We start from the raw sequence: 18,728 nt of genomic DNA on the forward strand, positions 1-18,728 counted from the left end.
CCCCCCCCGCTTTTTTTTTAATTCAAGAAATTATCTGACCAGAGAAAGACACATTTTCCTTAGAGATGTCTTTGAAGACATTCTCAGACTACAACTTCAGGACTGCACTGGACTAATCTCTGTCTTGGGAGACAGACTTGAAGGGAACCCTGAAGAGGAAGTCATCTTCTTTGTATTAACTAAAAAAAAAAACCCCAAAAACTTCTTGGTCCATTCCAGTATAGATTATAGTCTGTATTGCTCTCTAGTAATTCAGAATATTGCAACCTGAATACTTTTTCCATGTCTGTATGATTGCATTGGGTTTGCCTCCTGTAAGCATTAGGAACTGTGTTAGTTTTCTAATAGGTGGCTTTCTTCTGTTTAGCATTTGTCTATCCTTGGCCTTGTGCTATTCAGACTTTATTTTTTAGTCTTTATACATAACTGGAAGGTTACTGAACTTCACGTGAATTCCTGTAAAAGGAGGGAAGAGGGACACACTTTCAGTCTACCACATAACTTTTTATCAGCCTGTCATCAGTTCATAGTAAGTCAACCAGGCAAAGGGTTCTCTTCAACAGTTTTTTTTTCTTTTGTCATCAGTTGAAGAACAGCTTTTGTTTCCCCATCTTTGAAACTGTTGAATAATTAGAATTCCATAGGTAGAGCTAGGAAGAGAGCTGTGTCACAGCCGAAGATGAACACTGTTAATTCACCAGCATTATTAAGCTTTTTTAATGTCTGTGAACAACAGCAGAGCAGCCTGTTTTAAGGGGTCTTTTGGTTCACTGATAAATGTACTTTAAAACTGAGTAAAATAGCACGTAAAATGGCTTTGCTCTTGTATTAATTACTTGCTGAACACAGTAATTCAGAAAGGTTTACATATTTGCCTTCTAGGAATAATTTTAATATTTTTTCACATTAAGACTGTATTGGAATTTATTTTTAAAAATTGATCTTTATTTCCTCAAAAATATGGTGTGACTTTGTATTTAAAAGTTTCGTATTTCATAAATTTTGCCTATATAAATAAAGTTATGTTGGAATAGTCATGCTTAGGTGTTGAACTCATCTTATTTCCCCTCAATTTTTTTTTTTTTTTTTTTACTGAAGCAGAGAAGTGAGTCAAATGTCTGTATTCTTCTTTTTCCAGTAGATAATGTCCAATTAGATTTTTGTGATCACAGTATTAAACTAGGCGTAGTTGGCTAGAAAATGCACATGATCTTTAGTGAAGGTGTATTTGTAAGTACTTTAACATGAGTGATCTTACTAGGCTTTAATCCAGACTTACTCAAGACTCAATCCACTGTTGTCTTTCAAAGGAGGCAAGTGGTATATTTACTTAACTAACAACATCAAGAAGAGTACTATATATTTTTAATGATCTCCTCACTAGCTTGGTAAGACTAGATGAATTTCTCTGTCTCACAGTCTGGAAAAACTACTAGGTAGTCTTCCTTTCAGCAGTAGCCTCTGAATTTGTATCTACTGAACTGGAGAAGAGGAGGAAGTAAGTTCTTTTATTAGCGTGAGATTTCAGTAAAAGTGTTTTGTTATTAGAGATGGTAATTTTTTATTCTGAGTTTCCCTGCAAATATCAGAGTGATTGATACACATAACGAAATGCAGTATCACATGGAAATGCTTGCTCGGGTCTGAAAACCTGTAAGCAGTATTTTCATGTGAGTGCAGCAAGTCTGTCCAACTGCAAGACCAACAGAAAGGAAAACTCTTTACACGTGGCTTAGGATCAGACAAGCGTTCCTGTATCAGTGTCAAAACTTGTGAGCCTTAACTATGACTGGTTGGAGAAATTTTGAAGGCAAACCTTTTAGAAGAATCAGTATTACTTTAGTACTGAAATAATAAATTAGTTTATGCTAATATGTAGGATCCTTTCTCTATCCTCCTCCTTGATTGTCTCTCCACTTTTTGTTCTAGTCTCTGCTTGCTCTTGCTCACAGGGCATTTGCAAAACCTGCAATATTATGCATTATTGCTCATCCTTCATCAGTCATACACATCTTTAGTTACCTTTATTGTTACATGGCGGGGGGGAAGTTCGTGTGCATAAACTTCTATATTATGCTCTTCTTCTGCAACAACTGTTTAATATTTCTGTTCTATTTCTAGTCCTACAAATACATCTTAACATCAACTCTTATGCAGTTAAATACCTTGAACAGCTGATTTCACAGATGGTTGATTGCTGTTAGTTATTCTTGTGAGTAATGTGTACGTCTTGGAGCAGAAGGGTAGCATGTGATTATTTTTTTCTTTTTGGTCTAGCTAACTGAACGTAGTATTTATAGTGTTAGCTAATTACTTGTGCATATTAGGATTCACAAAGGAAATTACAGCTTATTAACTTCATTTGTTTTTTGCTTCAGGAAAAACTATCCACACCGCTTATGTCCCTATGAACTGTAAGAATGAAAATTAACGGTGAAGGCTTGGACCTGCATGTTTTCCATTGATATGATGGCTCTTTGAAAGAGTTTTTTGGAAATAAATTTGGGGATCAAAGAAAGTGAATTCAGCTGTCATTTAAAATGCTAAAAAATGTCAAATTGCTAAATTATAAACATGGAGGGATGCAAGTAGTTATGCAGCAGTAGTTATGATGGAACAATAACTGAAAGGTAGCCAGTGAGGACTTCAGTTTTATCTTGACTAGACTGGTGCTTGACCTAAATACAAACTTTCTGCATGTAATACAATGTTTAGACATTAGTCTTTGTCTAAATGTGGTTTTGAAAGCATGTTAAAGCATGTTTTATCACCACATCTGAAAGGTCTAGTGTAGACAAGCAAGGCCAAATGCACTTCTAGTGCATGTTAAACTGAACAAGTAAAAACTCTGTAATCCAGAAGATGGGATTTGAGCTTGGTTATGCATGCCTAGACCAGCTTTTAAATGATAGTTGGGTAGGGATGAGCATGTTGCAACGTGGAAGTCAATATGTATGAACACCTGGGTTACTTGCTTTTTGCGCCCTTTGCTGAACCTGCAATTCAACGTTGCTAGTAGCGTAGCAAGCTACATAAAAGGCTTTTGTCTTGGTGCAGATATTGGAGGGAAGCTGTACTTTGAATAAACTTGAATAAACTTCATTGTATGTGCCTCTTTAGCTAATGTGTTAGAGAGACCATTTAATATTAGTAACATCTGGTCAGATCAATAGTTGGACCTTTGGTCTGTTGATTGAAATCATGGTTTGCAAGCTGTCTATCCTTCATGTAGTATGCTATTTACTTGTACAGGGTAGTTAACTACCGGGGTATCGTTCCTCGTAGTTGTAGCCTGAGGCTTGCCGAGGCTTTTTACAGTTGAAGTAACTGCTATATAGCAGACTAGATAGCAGAGGTGTTTGCTTTCGGTGTTTGAGGACTTACAAATACAGTGAAGATGCTATCTGCTAAGTACTACAGTAGTTACTATTAAAATGTCAACAGTTGTTACTTTTTCTGCAATTAAAGTAGCTCTTGTTTTCTGGTGACTGTTTTGCAAATGGCCATCATTTGGGCAGTAAATTTTAATTTTTTTAATTATGCCATTTTTCTGACAACACAGTGACTTGTTAATGTTGCATTTATGATACTAATGTAGGGCACTCTTACTGAATAACTTGCACATTTGCTTTAAGCAAGCTGCCACATTGAGTTTTGGTAGTGTCGTGTACTCAGTTTACTTCATACACCGTTTTGAACTTATCTCCTTTGTTTTAATTTAGGGCTATTAGCATCTCCGCAGTCAGCACCTGGAAATTTAGACACTGGGAAAAGTGGAGATGTTAAAGGTACTGGGACGGGAGGAAGCAGAGAAAACAGCACGGTTGATTTTAGTAAGGTAAATAACATTAAGGTATTTAATGTTTAGCACAAAATAACTATGTAACAAAAAATGTGGTGGTTATAACTTCTCTCTTAGTTACAACTAAGACACGTGTACTTATGCCTGTGTATGAGTGTACACAAGACATATGTACTAAGATGTAACTTGTGTGTAGGAGTGTCAAAATATGGCATAGGCTAAATGTGTCAAATGTTTCGAAACTCTTCCCAGTGGGACTGAACTTTCTGTTTCGTTTGATCTTTTCAGTATTTTGGTAACTTCAAGAGTGCAGCTGCTGTACTTTCTCACGCAGAGGGAGATATTTTCAGTTCTGCTATAGACTCTTATGAAAACAATTTTGTAGATGGTGTTGTAATGTTTTTTTTCTAGGACTGACTTTTGGGGTTTTTTTGTAAAGAGGGATTTTAAAGGGTTTTCCTTTATATGTTTTATGAATTTGCTGTACAAAAGTTATTGTACATCTTAATCATTAGGAGCATATAATATCACTTTGTGAAGGAAATCTTGTGTAATACTGTATATCCCTTGTATTGCTTTCATAATTTAAATTTGCTGGACAAATTCCATTATGGCTTTTACTATAAAACTCACTCTGTAGTGTCATCTATACTGTGAAACACTGTAAGAAAATTGGTTAGCCAAGTTAAATAATTATGTTTAAGGAAAGCTAACTTACACTGTAGTTCTCATCTAATCATGGCAGGTGCCATATATTCCTGCTCCTCTGTCACAGTTTTTATGTTTTTGCTTGGCCTGTCCTTCTGTACACCTGCCTTGTCTCCTGTTGGGCAGGAGTCAGCCTCCTGGCACTGTAGTTGTGGCACACTTGGTGTGGGACTCAAGAGGCCATCTGTAAGTTCTCTAGATAGCAATGTAACTGGTGCTTGTGTGTGTGTGTGTGTGAATACAGAGTTCATGTGCTGTACCATTTTCTAATGCTCTTCTGTAATTATGTACAGAAATGAATGTTAAGATTTTCAGCCATCATATTTCTTATGGATGAAAACATAAACATATAATTTATTTTTCAAAATTATGACAGTTGAAATATGCAGCTGTGGAATAACTAACTGCATTCTAGAAACCATGTGTAATTACATGAACTCTCCTTAGTTAATTGTGCGTAGATTTTGTTAAGTTATGTCCTATCACGGAATGTTTGTCATGATAAGTAATATTAGAAAGGTGGTTATGCAGTTTGGAGTCTTCTAGAATATAGTAGGTGGTAGTAATTCTAACTTTTAGAAAATAGTTTCTTATTAGTTGGCTGGCTGGCTGACATTTTCTACATATGTTTGTCTTTTCTGTACTGTGGGATATTTAATTTGCTTTTTTATTTTTCTTTGTAGTATAAATGTCTAGTATATGCCGATAAACTTATAATTATGTTATAGAATTTCTTCTAATAAATGTAAGGGAATAAACACTTGTTTCATCTTTGTATGAATAGGTTGATATGAACTTCATGAGGAAAATTCCTTCAGGAGCAGAAGCATCAAATGTGTTAGTGGGAGAAGTAGATTTTTTAGAAAGACCTATTATTGCTTTTGTGAGGCTCTCCCCTGCTGTGCTTCTCTCAGGCCTCACAGAGGTTCCGGTTCCTACACGGTAAATAAATGCCTGGAAAGTCTGGCTTTACTTATACAATAAGATAATATTTAAGATCTCAAATAGTTGTAAATTTTTATACTTATTCTATTAAGCTCAAGATATGTAGACTTTTGTTTAACATGATGCCAGTCATTTGCTGCAAAATTTGAAGAAATGAGATCCGCCATAAAATTCTCTGAATGCTTTAAATACATATAATGATGTTGTCTTAAGCAAGTGCAGAAGTTGAAACTAGTAGCTGACCTGGAGTAAAAGCAATGGGTCTTCCAAGCTTGTGTTGCTAGTTTAAAAATGGGCACGAAGATTGTTATAGTTCCCTTCAGTGCGACACAGCATGACAGTGGGGAAGAGTCCACCAAGTCTGAAAATTTGTCTAATCTGAAGCTCTGCTCTTTGTATACAAATGCTCTGTATATGAATAACCTAGGTGATGGAAAAACTTTTTTTTTTTTTTTTTATTATATGCCCAAATCTACGTGATTGACACTGGGGTAACCAATCTGCAGCTAATACATTGAATCAGTTTTCAATCTGCAATATGCCATACAGCCTGGTGCACCCACCTCCCCCAAGTCACGGGTCTTGTTGATATACTGTGGGTAGACTTACCACAGATGATCAAAATGTCAAAATGCAGGTCCCATGATGAAGATAGCAGGTCATTTCATCAGTCATCATGGAGGACACTTCATTTTCTGTGCACATTGATGTATTGGGCTGTTCTGTGGTGTTTAGCATAAATTTGTACATTTATGTGTTTTGGTGGTGGTTTTTTTTAATGTTTCAAATAGATCAAAGTGCTTGTTTATCTTTGTAATTTTCAGCTTATACACTCTAATGAGAGGCAAAAATAATCTTGGCAGTGTTCTTATAAATAGATGTGAGAATTTTCAGAGGGTAGTTGACAGTAGTGCTCTTAATGTTTCTTGGGAAATTCCAAAATTTCTGCATACCAATTATTGTATTAATGTAGCTAAAATTACCCTGTCCTAAATTTTTCAGAATGGTGTAGACTTGCAGATTTGGAATAGCATACTTGATTGTGAAGATGCAATCTCAGTTTCAGTTAGAGTAGTCAACTTGCAAAGGAAAAATAACACTAACCTTTTTGTACTGTGCGGTGAAAGAAGGCGCTGCTTTTTTCAAATGTGTTGTACTTGGGAACTTCATTTTCATGGAGTATAGGAAGAAGGTCATGAAAACAATTACTGAGGTTCATTCTTTGGTTTGTATCCTTTTGAGTTTATAAGATACTAGTCCTGTTCAAGGTTTGGTTTGGGTTTGTTTGTTTTTTAAAAGTGTGATAACTATTACTATGATTGGAAATGGAGACTGTCCGTTAATGTATGCTGTGACCCCACCCCCAAATTGGATTCCCTTCCCAAAATGTCACTTTTACCTTCTTAAGCATTCAAGATGCGGGTTCCCTTCCTTTCCACTGACACAATACCAGGATATGCCTGTATGAGTATGCCCAGTGTGTTGCTTCAAGTATATCTGTGTATCTGCTGTGTGATGTACACAGTCACAGCAAGCGAGGGGGGGGTTAACTCCTGTGAAGAGGTGGTTGTCAGGGAGGCTAGACAGAACAGGTCATAAAGCTCCTGGGCCCTCACTAAGGGGTCTTTGCCAGTGGGAATGTCAGAAAGGCTTATAATCCAGAGGAAACATTCATTGAGCTCTAGCCCATGGATTTCTACTACATTTAAGGCATTATAAGAAATTGAAAAATTAGGCTTCAGAGTAATTTTAGTTCAGGACTTGAGTTCCTTCTAGTAATGTCTTTTAGGCGAGTCTTTTCTTAGTCTTGCAGCAGTCTTTAAGATCTGAAATGGTGAAGAGGATATTTTTACTTCACTGCTAAATTTTCTTTAAACATTAGTTTGAAAGAACCCTCTGAGTATATTGACATGAGTCAGCCGTATTCATCTTGATTGCTTTCTCTGCAGGTTTTTATTTTTATTGCTGGGACCAGCAGGAAAAGCTCCACAGTACCATGAAATTGGAAGATCAATAGCAACACTTATGACAGATGATGTGAGTGATGTATTTTAAACACTTCTAGTTAAAGAAGTCTAGAACAATGTGTTTAGCATTTGTTTTCCATAAACGTATTCTGGAGTGACAGGTTAAAGAAAAAAAATCACAAACTGGTTAAATGAAGAACTGTAAACTTACTTATTTCTTGTGTTAGTTAACTAAATAAAGGTAAATTAACTTTCCCCGTTGTCTTTCTTGAACAAATCCTTAATGTATTTCTGAAAAAATATTTTAGCTTTGGTGTATAGATTTCATTTTTGTATTAAATTAGGAAATAGAACTGTTAAATAGAACTGTGTCTGATATGAATCACTGTATGTTGAAAAGGACATAGCAAACTGTGTAAGTGTTCGGGACAGAAAGAATAAGAATGCGTGCAATTGAGTCATCACAGGTATTTTTTTTTCCAAAGCAAGATCAAATAATTAAAATTAGAATTTTACCAGGTATTTGAAGTCTCATGCTTAGAGCCCTGGTGGACGGTTTTAAAGAGCACAGGGGAATCTGGACTTTTGGAGTTGTCATCTTACTGAGCAAAATGAGGATGTTTTAATTCTGACTTCGCAGTGAGCGCCACCTACTGAATTGCTGATAATTATTAGGGTTACCTAGCAGAAATTCTAATAATACTTTACTCTAGAACAATTTCAAGTGTGGAAATGTAAACCGACCAATTTCTGCTTTACAACTGGGCAACTCGTCTGTGAATACAGTATTTGTTCAGTGTGAGAACTGAATATTAAAAGCTTTAGCTGCAGCTTCTGCTTTTTTAGGTAGGCTGATTTTTAGGAAGACTGTGATCATTGAAATAGAAAAATATAACATTTTCATTGGTCTAAAATAGACCATAAAGATCTAATTTACAATTAGAAGACTTAATGGTCAGGTAGTTGGAGACAAACAGTTCAGATTTCAAATGTACAGAAGCAATTTAGGATCATCTTCTGCAAACAGTGTTTTTTTAATAGCAAAACTAGCGGTTTTTTCTCTCTGTATAAAATGCATCTTGGGATTCAGGGATTGTTTGCTTTAAATACTATGCATCTGTCAATTCAGAGTTTGTGTTGTAGTAGTCTGTAAAACAGTGTAGGGTATTTCTTTTTGAGTAGTAGGAGGACTGCTTTCATGTGCTTTTTAAGACGTCATTTAAAATTAATTAAGCTAAAGGTATACAAATGAAATTCTTAATAAAAACTTGTATTTTGGTTTGAAGGTTATTTTTAAAGTATTTTTGTCCTGATTTAGCACAGCATAGTGGCACAGTGGCTATAGGGCAGAATTATTCAGGCAATAGTATATGAACTTTATTTACTGAATATTGAAGATTAACTTTTAATTAAACTTTAGAAATGAACTCAATATTCATTTTGAGTTTGAAGATACAACTTCCTTATTTTATGTTCTACAAGGATGTTCTTAACACAGGTAGTTCTTAACACAAAAATATACAAATAAAGTAAAAGGCTAACTTTTGAGGACCTTTGAAAAATTTCCCATGCCTTTTTAAAAATAACGAAGTGTTCCTTGTAATCAGTTCCTCTTTTAAAAAAAAAAAAAAGAAAAAAAAGAATGTTGGGTACTTTCTTCTTGTAGGTTTTCCACGATGTTGCCTATAAAGCAAAAGACCGAAATGATTTGTTGTCAGGAATTGATGAATTTTTAGATCAAGTGACAGTCCTGCCTCCGGGAGAATGGGATCCATCTATAAGAATTGAGCCACCAAAAAGTGTTCCTTCCCAGGTAAAAAAAATAAAAAATAAAAATCCAGTAGAGAGCTCCCATGATTTTTACTTTAAAAATGCCATTTCCAAATGCAAGTAAATTGTGTACTGAGTGTAAACTTCAGTAAAGCATCAGGAAAGCCCCCACATCCATTTGAAGAAAAAGTGAATTGTCCATTTAAGGTTTTTTTAAAAAAAAAAAAAAAGTGTTAGTTTCCTGCTGTGCTTTTAAGTGAATTGTCTTTATTTCCTTTTGTAATACTGAAATGAGTTCATGTGAGATCTAGGAGAATTGCTCCGAAATTGTATGTGAGTTTGCATTATAAAATTTATTATTAATCTAGCAATGATCGGCAAGAAAATTGTAATTCTTATAAAAACATTTATTTGCATAAAGCATTGATTGAAATGTTTTAATTAATGTATATTGGCTAGCATATCATGATCACAGAATGTTTATGAAATACATAAAAATGTATCATATTGCACAGTTGTGATACAAGGTTAGAATGAGAGCTGGGGGAAGCTGGACCTTAGAGGGACTCTCATTTCTTCCCTTTCTCCCTCTTTACAACTGAGGGGAATTCCTGCTGCTAGGAATTTTTAGTGTAAAGGCAGGATCAAAACTGGGGGGAGAGACCAGTGCTCTTGATTCAGAAGGTTGACATTGGTGTCAAATCCAGTGGTGGTTTGGGTGAGCGGGTGGAACAGAAGGGGTGACAGCAGTGCAGTTAATTGATGAACAGCCTGAGGCTACCACTTAACTTGTTTCCAAAATAAGCAGGGCCCAGGGTTTTTAGAAGGCAAGTTCAGCTGAGAAATGTATGAGGAGCTGGTGAGCAGCTTGCTGAATAGGGGGATGAGTTCTCATACTGGAATGGCATCTCATTTGTACTTCAACTAAATACTGTGTGTGTCATAAAGTGAGGTCAGTTTCTGTTAGAAGCTGGATGCTTCTGCTCTGGAAATGACTGAGAAAAGAAATCTAAAGACTTCTATGCCTCATGGTTAGGCCTCTACTGTGTCTTGAAAAGGTAGGCTTTATTTCATCATGTTTCAGGGACATATTTCTTGTAGAAAGAGGGAAGATAATACTGTTGAGCAAGGTACTAATAAGATCTTTTTGGAAGTGTTGTACAGTTCTAGTTGTCTGTACTCAAAAGATAAATTTGGCAAATGGAGGACTGCTGATAAGATGGGAATATGAAAAAGGTTTGGAGGGCATAGAGTCTCTGCACGCTGTCTTTGAATTATACTTCTTAGTGTAAAGGCAGTCTCAAAATATGATTTTTTTTTTAAAAAAATTGGGTTTTTTTTTCCTGTAGGAGAAGAGGAAGGTACCTAAATTTCCAAATGGATCTACTCCTACAGGAGAGACTCTCAAAGAAGAAGGCCATCATGCTGGACCTGAACTTGAGAGAACTGGAAGGTGTGTTCACTTCCCTAAATACTAGCTACCATAAAGAAATAGAAGTGATAAATCCTCACAGTCTTTAATGATGACATTTGAACATTAAAAAATCATGGTATAAGTGTCAGAGCGCATCCTTTTTCCTTTTCAAGTGTTGGATTCTTGCCTACAAATGCCATTCTGCTTAAAGCATTTTCAAGCCCATGGCAATGTTTCTCAACACATTTGCGAAGGATTTCATATAAGATGCTGCCTAATTTTAACTAACTGACTTTTAAGAGTTGGGTTTTAATTTTTAATTGTCAAGAGCATGCAATTATAATAATTATAGCAGGAATATACAATTTTCAGTATTGGGCTAGGTACTAAAAATTTCTATTAATGCAAATCTGTTTTATTAAACATGTACAAAATGGAACAACAAGGAATATAAAGTGGCAAAAAATACTTTGGTATTGTTTAGGTTTTGGTTTTCGTTAGGTTTCTTTCAGATCAAAAATAAAATTGAAGGAATTTCTTTCAGTTGAGTTGCATTGTTCTCTGTTAATTCTGAAATACTTGACGAAAAGGTCCCCAACATTGGAAATATCTGGTTAAGATTAAACCTTAGTATCTCATATGAGAGAGTAGAGATTAAATCAACTGAGAAATTCTGGAAAAGATGTACAATGTTGTTATTCCCAAAATATAAACTTCCAAAGGAAATGCATCTTTCTCATACCTTTGCAAGAAGGTCTTTACAACATTTGTGTTGATTTTTACCATTTTGGCTTTGTTATACTTCCTTTTGCCTTTTTGCAGGCAGTATCTGGAGCTGACAAGTTCATTTCTGCCCACAGAATTATCTCTAGATGAGACTATTGTTTTTCTTAGGAGTGGAATATTTTTGGTTTTTTTTATAACTCAAAATAAAATCAGACTTTTGTAGGTGCAAATTATACCCAGTATTTTGGAGTCTTGAGATTTTTTTGGAAACTGCCAAAAGCTTTTTAATTTCTTGCTAATAACTTACCCACCTGAACTGACGTTTGGTTTTGTGTTTCCATTTGTAGAATATCTGGGTACTCCAGATGAAAACACTGTTAAAAATGATAGAGCTAGATTTATTTATGGACCTAACCATATGTATGTAGAGAATTTGAATCAAAAAGCTGCAACTACTTAGTGGAGTATTAATATTGAAATGTGTCAATGCGGTGGTCTTCGTTGAGGTTTAGCATATTTCTTCTGTTCCTTGTTTTGAATATCGTAAGACAGATTTGACTTAAAACATTATTTAGGTAAAATAGTTCGCAAAGATATTTTTTCAGTATCTAGCCCACATGCAAAAATACCTAGCCAGCTTTTAAAAATGTGGATAACCTGCTTGATTATATTTGGAATACTACTAAATTGGAATAGATAAGATTCTCATTTACATTTTAAACTGTTATGCTGTAATCTGGATTATGAAATAGCTAATTTGTGCTAGCAATAGGCACTGGCAGTCATGTGTAGCCCATAGTGTTGAACTAGCTAGAATCCTTTAGTGTACAGTTTGACGAGTTTCATCTCACCTATTTAGGCTTTTTGGTGGTTTGATACTTGACATCCAAAGGAAAGCACCTTTTTTCTTGAGTGACTTCAAGGATGCATTAAGCCTGCAGTGCCTGGCCTCGATTCTTTTCCTATACTGTGCCTGTATGTCTCCTGTAATCACTTTTGGAGGGCTCCTGGGAGAAGCTACACAAGGCAGAATAGTGAGTACAAAGAATGGTAGTGGCCAGGCTTTTAGACCTTCAGAGGCAAGTCACTGTGTGCATTTGTCTCATTTATTTATACTTGTATTTGAAGAATTTACCCACAGCACTTGATTAGCCTGCCCCAAAGCAGATCTTCCCCAAAAGGTAATTGCTGTGGAAAATGTGGGGAACCCATGTGAACAGGAGAAGATGCACAGTGGAGGTAAAAAATGTTTATCCTGCCTTATTGGATGAATGGCTTCATGAATTGAGAAAAGGCTTGCATTGCCTTCTTTTTGGCTACTTAAAAATAATGAATAGCAGTAAAGGTGCACCATCCCACTAGGCCTACTTTAGGCAAAGTCAGAGGCTCAAGGTGGATAGCCAAGAACATGTACTGGCCTTGAGTAGTAGGCCTACGAGGATGATAATGCCTGCAGTGTATGGGTAGCAGTCAATTGTGTGTTTAAGTAACGGACAGGATATGTATATGCTTTCACTAATGGTATGTTGTTAACAAAAAAAGAAAGTGGCTAATGTTTATGAGCAGAAAATACACTTCATTGTAAATGACTTGAACATAAACCATAGATGTACAAAATTTTGGTAGCTTTACGTTTGGTAACACCAGCACCTTTTTAACCAAAATATTATTGCACTTTAATTTTTGGAGCGGGGAAAGAATACTTTCATCAGCAATGTTAATAACTTAGTGTTCGTGTCAGTTGGCTTGTGAGTAAACGACTTTTGGAGTGTATTTTCTGTTTTTAAATCTGTCACGAAGAAACAAGACTCTGTCCTTTTGGGGGAGGGAAGGATGTATTAAGACATGTCCTTTACAAATTTTAAGATTCTGGTAAAGCTTATGCTATAAAATTCTTCTTGATACTTAGATCAAGTTTTTAAGCTTGTACTATATTAAAATTGTTAACTATTTTGTCTCTTTCAAGTAATGCTGTTGACTCAGATTTTTGTTTATTGATGTAGCACTTCAAGCTGATAGAAAATACAGAAATAAATTATGTCTTTTCTGTGCGCTGTTTTTGCCACTCAATGTATAAATGCTTATCAAAATGTTGATGTAATTTTTGAATGTACATCATGTATAATTATGAAAGTATGCTCCTTTTAAAGCTTGATTCTTAAACACCTTCTTTCTTTTAGCTGTCTGGAATTGTTTGCGGGTTTGTTCCTGCCTTCAGATACTTGGTGTGCATCATTGAATATAAAATTTAGTTACTGCACACACATGTTCAAGCACAGTAGCTGACATTGTAAGGTACACGGTTTGTGTTTGAAACCTTCCCTCACATTCCCAGAGGTCATCACCTCCACAGTACTCCTGTCCCTGCCACCCTGATTGAGAGCCCCAAGGTTAATGCATTGACTAACCAAAAGCACTAATTCAAAGGTAATAGAACAAGAGACTGGGATTATATTTTTTTTTTTCCTAATGTAATGAACAAAGGAGTCATGTTTTCATTTTTAATAGCCCCAGTTCAGCAAACCATTTTGCCCAATTTTAGATGCTTTCCTGAATTGGAGCTTAAGTTTGTGTAACTGCAAAATAGCAAACACTTAGAAATTCCACCAGGAATCCTTTAATTTGTAATCTGTGACTTCTGATAGTTGTAAATGCAGTAGTTAACTATTTTCAGGTAACTTTAATATCATTTTAGTATCTAAAAAGTCCTGCCCCTCTCTTTTGAGGTGCGTTGTAACTTTTTTTTTTTTAGCAGAAAATGTTATAGTAAAACATTTAATTCAAGAAATGAAGTAGATACCTTACTTCAATGAAAAGAAATGCATTACCAGGTGGGACATTGGTTTGCTGCTCATCTCTTTTTGCTGTCATGTACACATAAACTGATATTGTTCAGTAATTTCCCCTGCACCTCCGCCTGTCATTTCTTTTGTAATGCTTGGTTGATTGATGCAGGTTTGATACGGCACACCGTATCATGGTTTGGTACAGGTACGTTCCTATCTATCTATCTATCTGTTTTCTTTACAGAGACAGATAATTCTTTCTGTAAACTACATGTTGAGTAACTTTTTTTTAATTTGTAGTAATTGTTGGTATGTTTTTCCTCCATAGCTAGCAGGACTAGTAACTTGTTCTCATGGTTTTGGATGGCTTTATGTTGCTCAGGAGTGAAGTTATCAAAATCTTTTCTCCATGGTATTGTTACTGCAAAACTGTGTTAAGTTACTCTTGTCTCAAACATCAATATTAATTGCAATGTTTTTACATCTTGTATTGTTTCTAAGTTAATGCGTCTTAAAACTGTATTTATGCAGATGTGATGCTAAATGCTAACCTGAAAGGCAGCATAGTTACAGCAGTTTCTTTTCCCCCAAACAGAGTGCAATAGAGTCTCTCTTTGGAGCCTCATTAACTGGGATTGCCTATTCTCTCTTTGCTGGGCAACCTCTTACTATTTTGGGGAGCACTGGACCAGTTCTAGTATTTGAAAAAATATTATTTAAATTTTGCAGGTAAGTGATGCTTATATTAGCTCGATGCACTTTCTAACTTTCTAGCCTGTTAGAATAGCTGTAATTGAAAGCAGAGGTGTGTTAAAAGTGTATCCATGAAGGTGTAAATGCAGTGGCAAGAGGCTGAGAGATGAATGTGGTTTGGCAAAGCTGTGAGACACTGGTGAGCCTTAATGAGAAAATCAGTGATAAGGAGCGGCTAGGACTTAAATAAAAGTTATGTTCTGACTGTGTGGAGATGTTGGCTTTGGCTCTGCAGGGGTAAACAGGGATTGATCTGCTCTCTAGGAGAAAGCATCTAGGTAGTTCTGGAAAGATCATACCCATGATGCTTCCAAAGCTAGGTAGTTGCACCCTCAATCCTAGAAACACTTTGCAGTGTTGCTTTGCTTTGGTAGAAGATGAGACAGAAAAATTTCTGCTTCAGAACTAACATCAAGAGTGAGAAGAGTGGTGAATACCTACAGAGCTTGGCCTCAGTATCTGTTTTCAAATAGAATATAGTATAGGTGACTTTTGGCTCAATTAATACTTTTGTTTCTTTCTTTACACAGGGATTACGGTCTTTCCTACCTCTCCCTGCGAACTAGCATTGGTCTGTGGACTGCATTTTTATGCATAGTGCTTGTAGCCACAGATGCCAGCAGTCTTGTGTGTTACATCACTCGATTTACTGAGGAAGCTTTTGCAGCGCTTATATGCATCATATTTATTTATGAGGCATTGGAAAAGCTTTTTCATTTGGGAGAAGTGTATGCCTTCAATATGCACAATGATTTGGATAAACTGACTTTATATTCGTAAGTACCGAGTTTCTACCTGTTAGTAAAACACATCGGGAAAATGTTTATAGTATAGAGACATACCACTTACTGAAATGAAATGTGTGCCTCTCCCAGGAAGGGTAGGAGGAATGCTGGGGGTGGTACGGGTATGAGAAACCTCAGAAAAATTTTATTCAGGATGCTGTGGAATTGAATTTTCTGTAAGCTATGGGTGGTTTGAAGGGATGAGGGGGTGTGACAATGCCTGCTTTAATTACAGCTTTATTAGAGGTCAGCCTGGAGATTAAAGGTCAGAACAGGAGTTCTGCCTTGGCACTTTGAGAAATCATGATAGTTTATCCCACCTGGGTGAGGATTATTTCCAGGTAGCTGAGGCATGGAGAGCTCCTGCAACTTTCACATGCTATGAATAGGGAGTTAACATCTTTAAACAGTGTTGCTTTCTACTGTAATTGTGGGGAATACTTGACTTTTTAAAATTCTTTTTTTTGAGAGAGGAGAATAATAGGAAATACAATACAGCCATTTTTTCCCCCTTTCCTGACTACGTACAACTATTAGTTCTAGTCATCACAGTAACTAGCAGTAAAACTATGTGTACAAAAATAACTTTATTTCATTTAAAGAATGCAACAAGCAAGCTATTCCGGTGTATCTTTTTTACATTTGATTTATTTCTGTGGCAGTTGTATATTACCTACCTATGGTGGGTTGACTTTGGCTGGATGCCAGGGTCCCACCACAGCCACTCTGTTACTCCCCTCCTTGGCTGGACAGAGGGAGAAAAATATGACAAAAGGCTCATGGGTTGAGATAAGGACAGGGAAATCACTTGGCAATGGAAGTCACAAGCAAAACAGACTCAAGTGGGGGAAATTAATTTAATTTATTACCAATCAATTCAGAGTGGGGTAATGAGAAAATAAAAACTGAATTTTGAAACACCTGCCTCCTACCTCTCCCTTCTTCCTCCGCTCAACTTAGTTCCTGATTTCTCTACCTCTTTACCCTGAGCAGCACAGAGGGACAGGGAGTGGGGGTTGCGGTCAGTTCATCACACACGGCCTCTGCTGCTCCTTCTTCCTCAGGGGGAGGACTCCTCACTCTTCCTCTGCTCCAGTGTGGTCCCCTATGGGGTTGCAAGTCCTGCCAGCAAATCTGCTCCAGCGTGAGCTTTTCTCTCCATGGGTCCACAGGTCTTGTCAGGAGCCTGCTCCAGTTGTGCATCCAACTGCTCTGGTGTGGGGTCCTCCATGGGCTGCAGGTGGATATCTGCTCCACTGTGGACCTCCATGGGCTGCAGGGGGACAGCCTGCCTCACCATGGTCTTCCCTGCCACAGGCTGCAGGGGAATCTCCGCTCCAGCGCCTGGAGCATCTCCTCCCCTGCTTTCTGCACTGACCTCGGTGTCTGCAGGGTTGTTTCTCTTACATGTTCTCACTCCTCCCTCCCTGCTGCTGTGGTGCCACAGTTTTTTCCCCTTCTTAAATTTGTTATCCTGGAGGCCGTACCACTGTTGCTGATGGGCTCGGCCTTGGCCGGTGGCGGGTCGATCTTGGAGCTGGCTGGCATCGGCTCTGTCAGACATGGGAGAAGCTTCTAGCAGCTTCTCACAGAAGCCACCCCTGTAACCCCCCTGCTACCAAAACCTTGCCACGCAAACCCAATACACTACCTTTTGGTGTGCAGCTGTACCAGTTCTGCATTAAAAGAGGTTGTTTATATGGTGAAATTAGCATTGAGTACTTTTTATACTGTGTGCCTTGATACTCTGTATTTTTTAGTTTTTGATGATATGCTTAAATGCTGCTTTATTTTTTGCTGCTCAGTGTGGAGTTTCCAAGCTTATGGTATAGCTTCATGAAATATGATGAATTGGGTTACCAGCTCACACCTGCCAGAAGGAGGAGATCCTGCTAACTGTTGCTGAGAGAAACCGCTCATTTCACATAGTTTAAAGCAAATCAAAAGCAAAGCTGTTCTTTGATTCATCAGCAGCACACAATTAACTGTCAATCAGTGATCCATATGTTCAGGATCAGTATCAGTAATACAGCAGATAAACCATAATGTGAGACAATTAAGAAATACTAGTAAGAACCTACATGTTTTTAAATTGTCTTGTATTACTAATCCCCCAAAGTTACAGTCGCACCTACACCAATAGTTACCTTCCAGCCCCAGACATGTGGGTTACAGTTAGACATGTCTTTGAGGAGCACAGGTTTCTCTGCTAGTGCTCCCCTTCTGTTGGAGATGTGCATCTTCCAGCTTTATTTGTACCTGTGTGGTTCCCTGTAGTCTGCGAAGTTACACGCTGGTGAGGGAGCTCCCTGCGAGGTCATGTCCCTACACCTGCGGTGGGAGTCCCTGCTTGTTGCACCCTGCAGTCAGTCCCTAGTTGGAGGCCAGACTAGGCTGCTCTGCCTGGACGAGGCAGAGATCATGATGCACGCAGGGTGACTTCTGGCATTATCAAACCAGGTTTTGACAATATTGTGTTTCCACTCCAAGATCTCTCCTCACTTCCACAAACATTCATGCTGCTTTGGTACTTCCTTTCAGGATGATTCCTTTTTTTTTTTTTTCCTTTTTTTTTTTTTTTTTCCTTTCCCCAAAAGTCTTTTTGTAGTTCCCTTGTTACTATTTAATCCAGCTGATGGTTGTCATCTTCCTCTTCAGTGTGATCAGTTTTGCGCAAACACCCAGGCTCAGACTGCTTTTTTTATTCCATTCACACATGCCATTTACGTTCACTTTCCTGTCTTAACAGCTGTTAAGACCAGGCCATGTTGCCAGGAGTGGGCCATGGTGGTATGCTCACTTCCTAATTTCTGCCTTTCTCCTGGCTGTTCATCCTGCTTTAGTGGCTCTGTGACCTCACTGGACTCCTCTATGAGCATGTTAAATTCACTAATCTGACAGAAACTGTACTGTAGGTCTTCTGACCCTTGCCACCTGATTGTGTTTTGCTATGCTAGCATAAGCAGGCCATGAGGGTGGAGTGGAGAGAGGAAGGTATGACATTTCCTTGGTTTAGCTCTGAGGTGTCACACATGTCTTCCAGGATGTGCCACAGACTTCAGCTTTCGTTTG

General features: G+C 37.4%; 1 protein-coding gene across 8 annotated transcripts in view; it reads left to right on the top strand.

The window, feature by feature from the left end:
- Positions 1 to 18,728, top strand: part of SLC4A7 (solute carrier family 4, sodium bicarbonate cotransporter, member 7) — a 68,225-nt gene that overhangs the window by 33,458 nt on the left and 16,039 nt on the right. For 6 of the 8 annotated variants that reach the window (XM_010584327.1, XM_010584329.1, XM_010584330.1 and 3 more), the window contains 8 exons: positions 3,723 to 3,838; positions 5,295 to 5,452; positions 7,405 to 7,492; positions 9,089 to 9,235; positions 10,542 to 10,645; positions 12,192 to 12,366; positions 14,714 to 14,847; positions 15,402 to 15,647. In XM_010584327.1, coding sequence (XP_010582629.1) covers positions 3,723 to 3,838; positions 5,295 to 5,452; positions 7,405 to 7,492; positions 9,089 to 9,235; positions 10,542 to 10,645; positions 12,192 to 12,366; positions 14,714 to 14,847; positions 15,402 to 15,647 — 1,168 coding nt within the window. Of the gene's footprint in view, positions 1 to 3,722; positions 3,839 to 4,636; positions 4,697 to 5,294; positions 5,453 to 7,404; positions 7,493 to 9,088; positions 9,236 to 10,541; positions 10,646 to 12,191; positions 12,367 to 14,713; positions 14,848 to 15,401; positions 15,648 to 18,728 lie in introns of all 8 variants that reach the window. The other 2 variants (XM_010584333.1, XM_010584328.1) reach the window with 1 other exon arrangement.

This window comes from Haliaeetus leucocephalus, unplaced genomic scaffold, assembly GCF_000737465.1.
Source record: "Haliaeetus leucocephalus isolate CR32 unplaced genomic scaffold, Haliaeetus_leucocephalus-4.0 Scaffold973, whole genome shotgun sequence".
NCBI classification, from domain to species: domain Eukaryota; kingdom Metazoa; phylum Chordata; class Aves; order Accipitriformes; family Accipitridae; genus Haliaeetus; species Haliaeetus leucocephalus.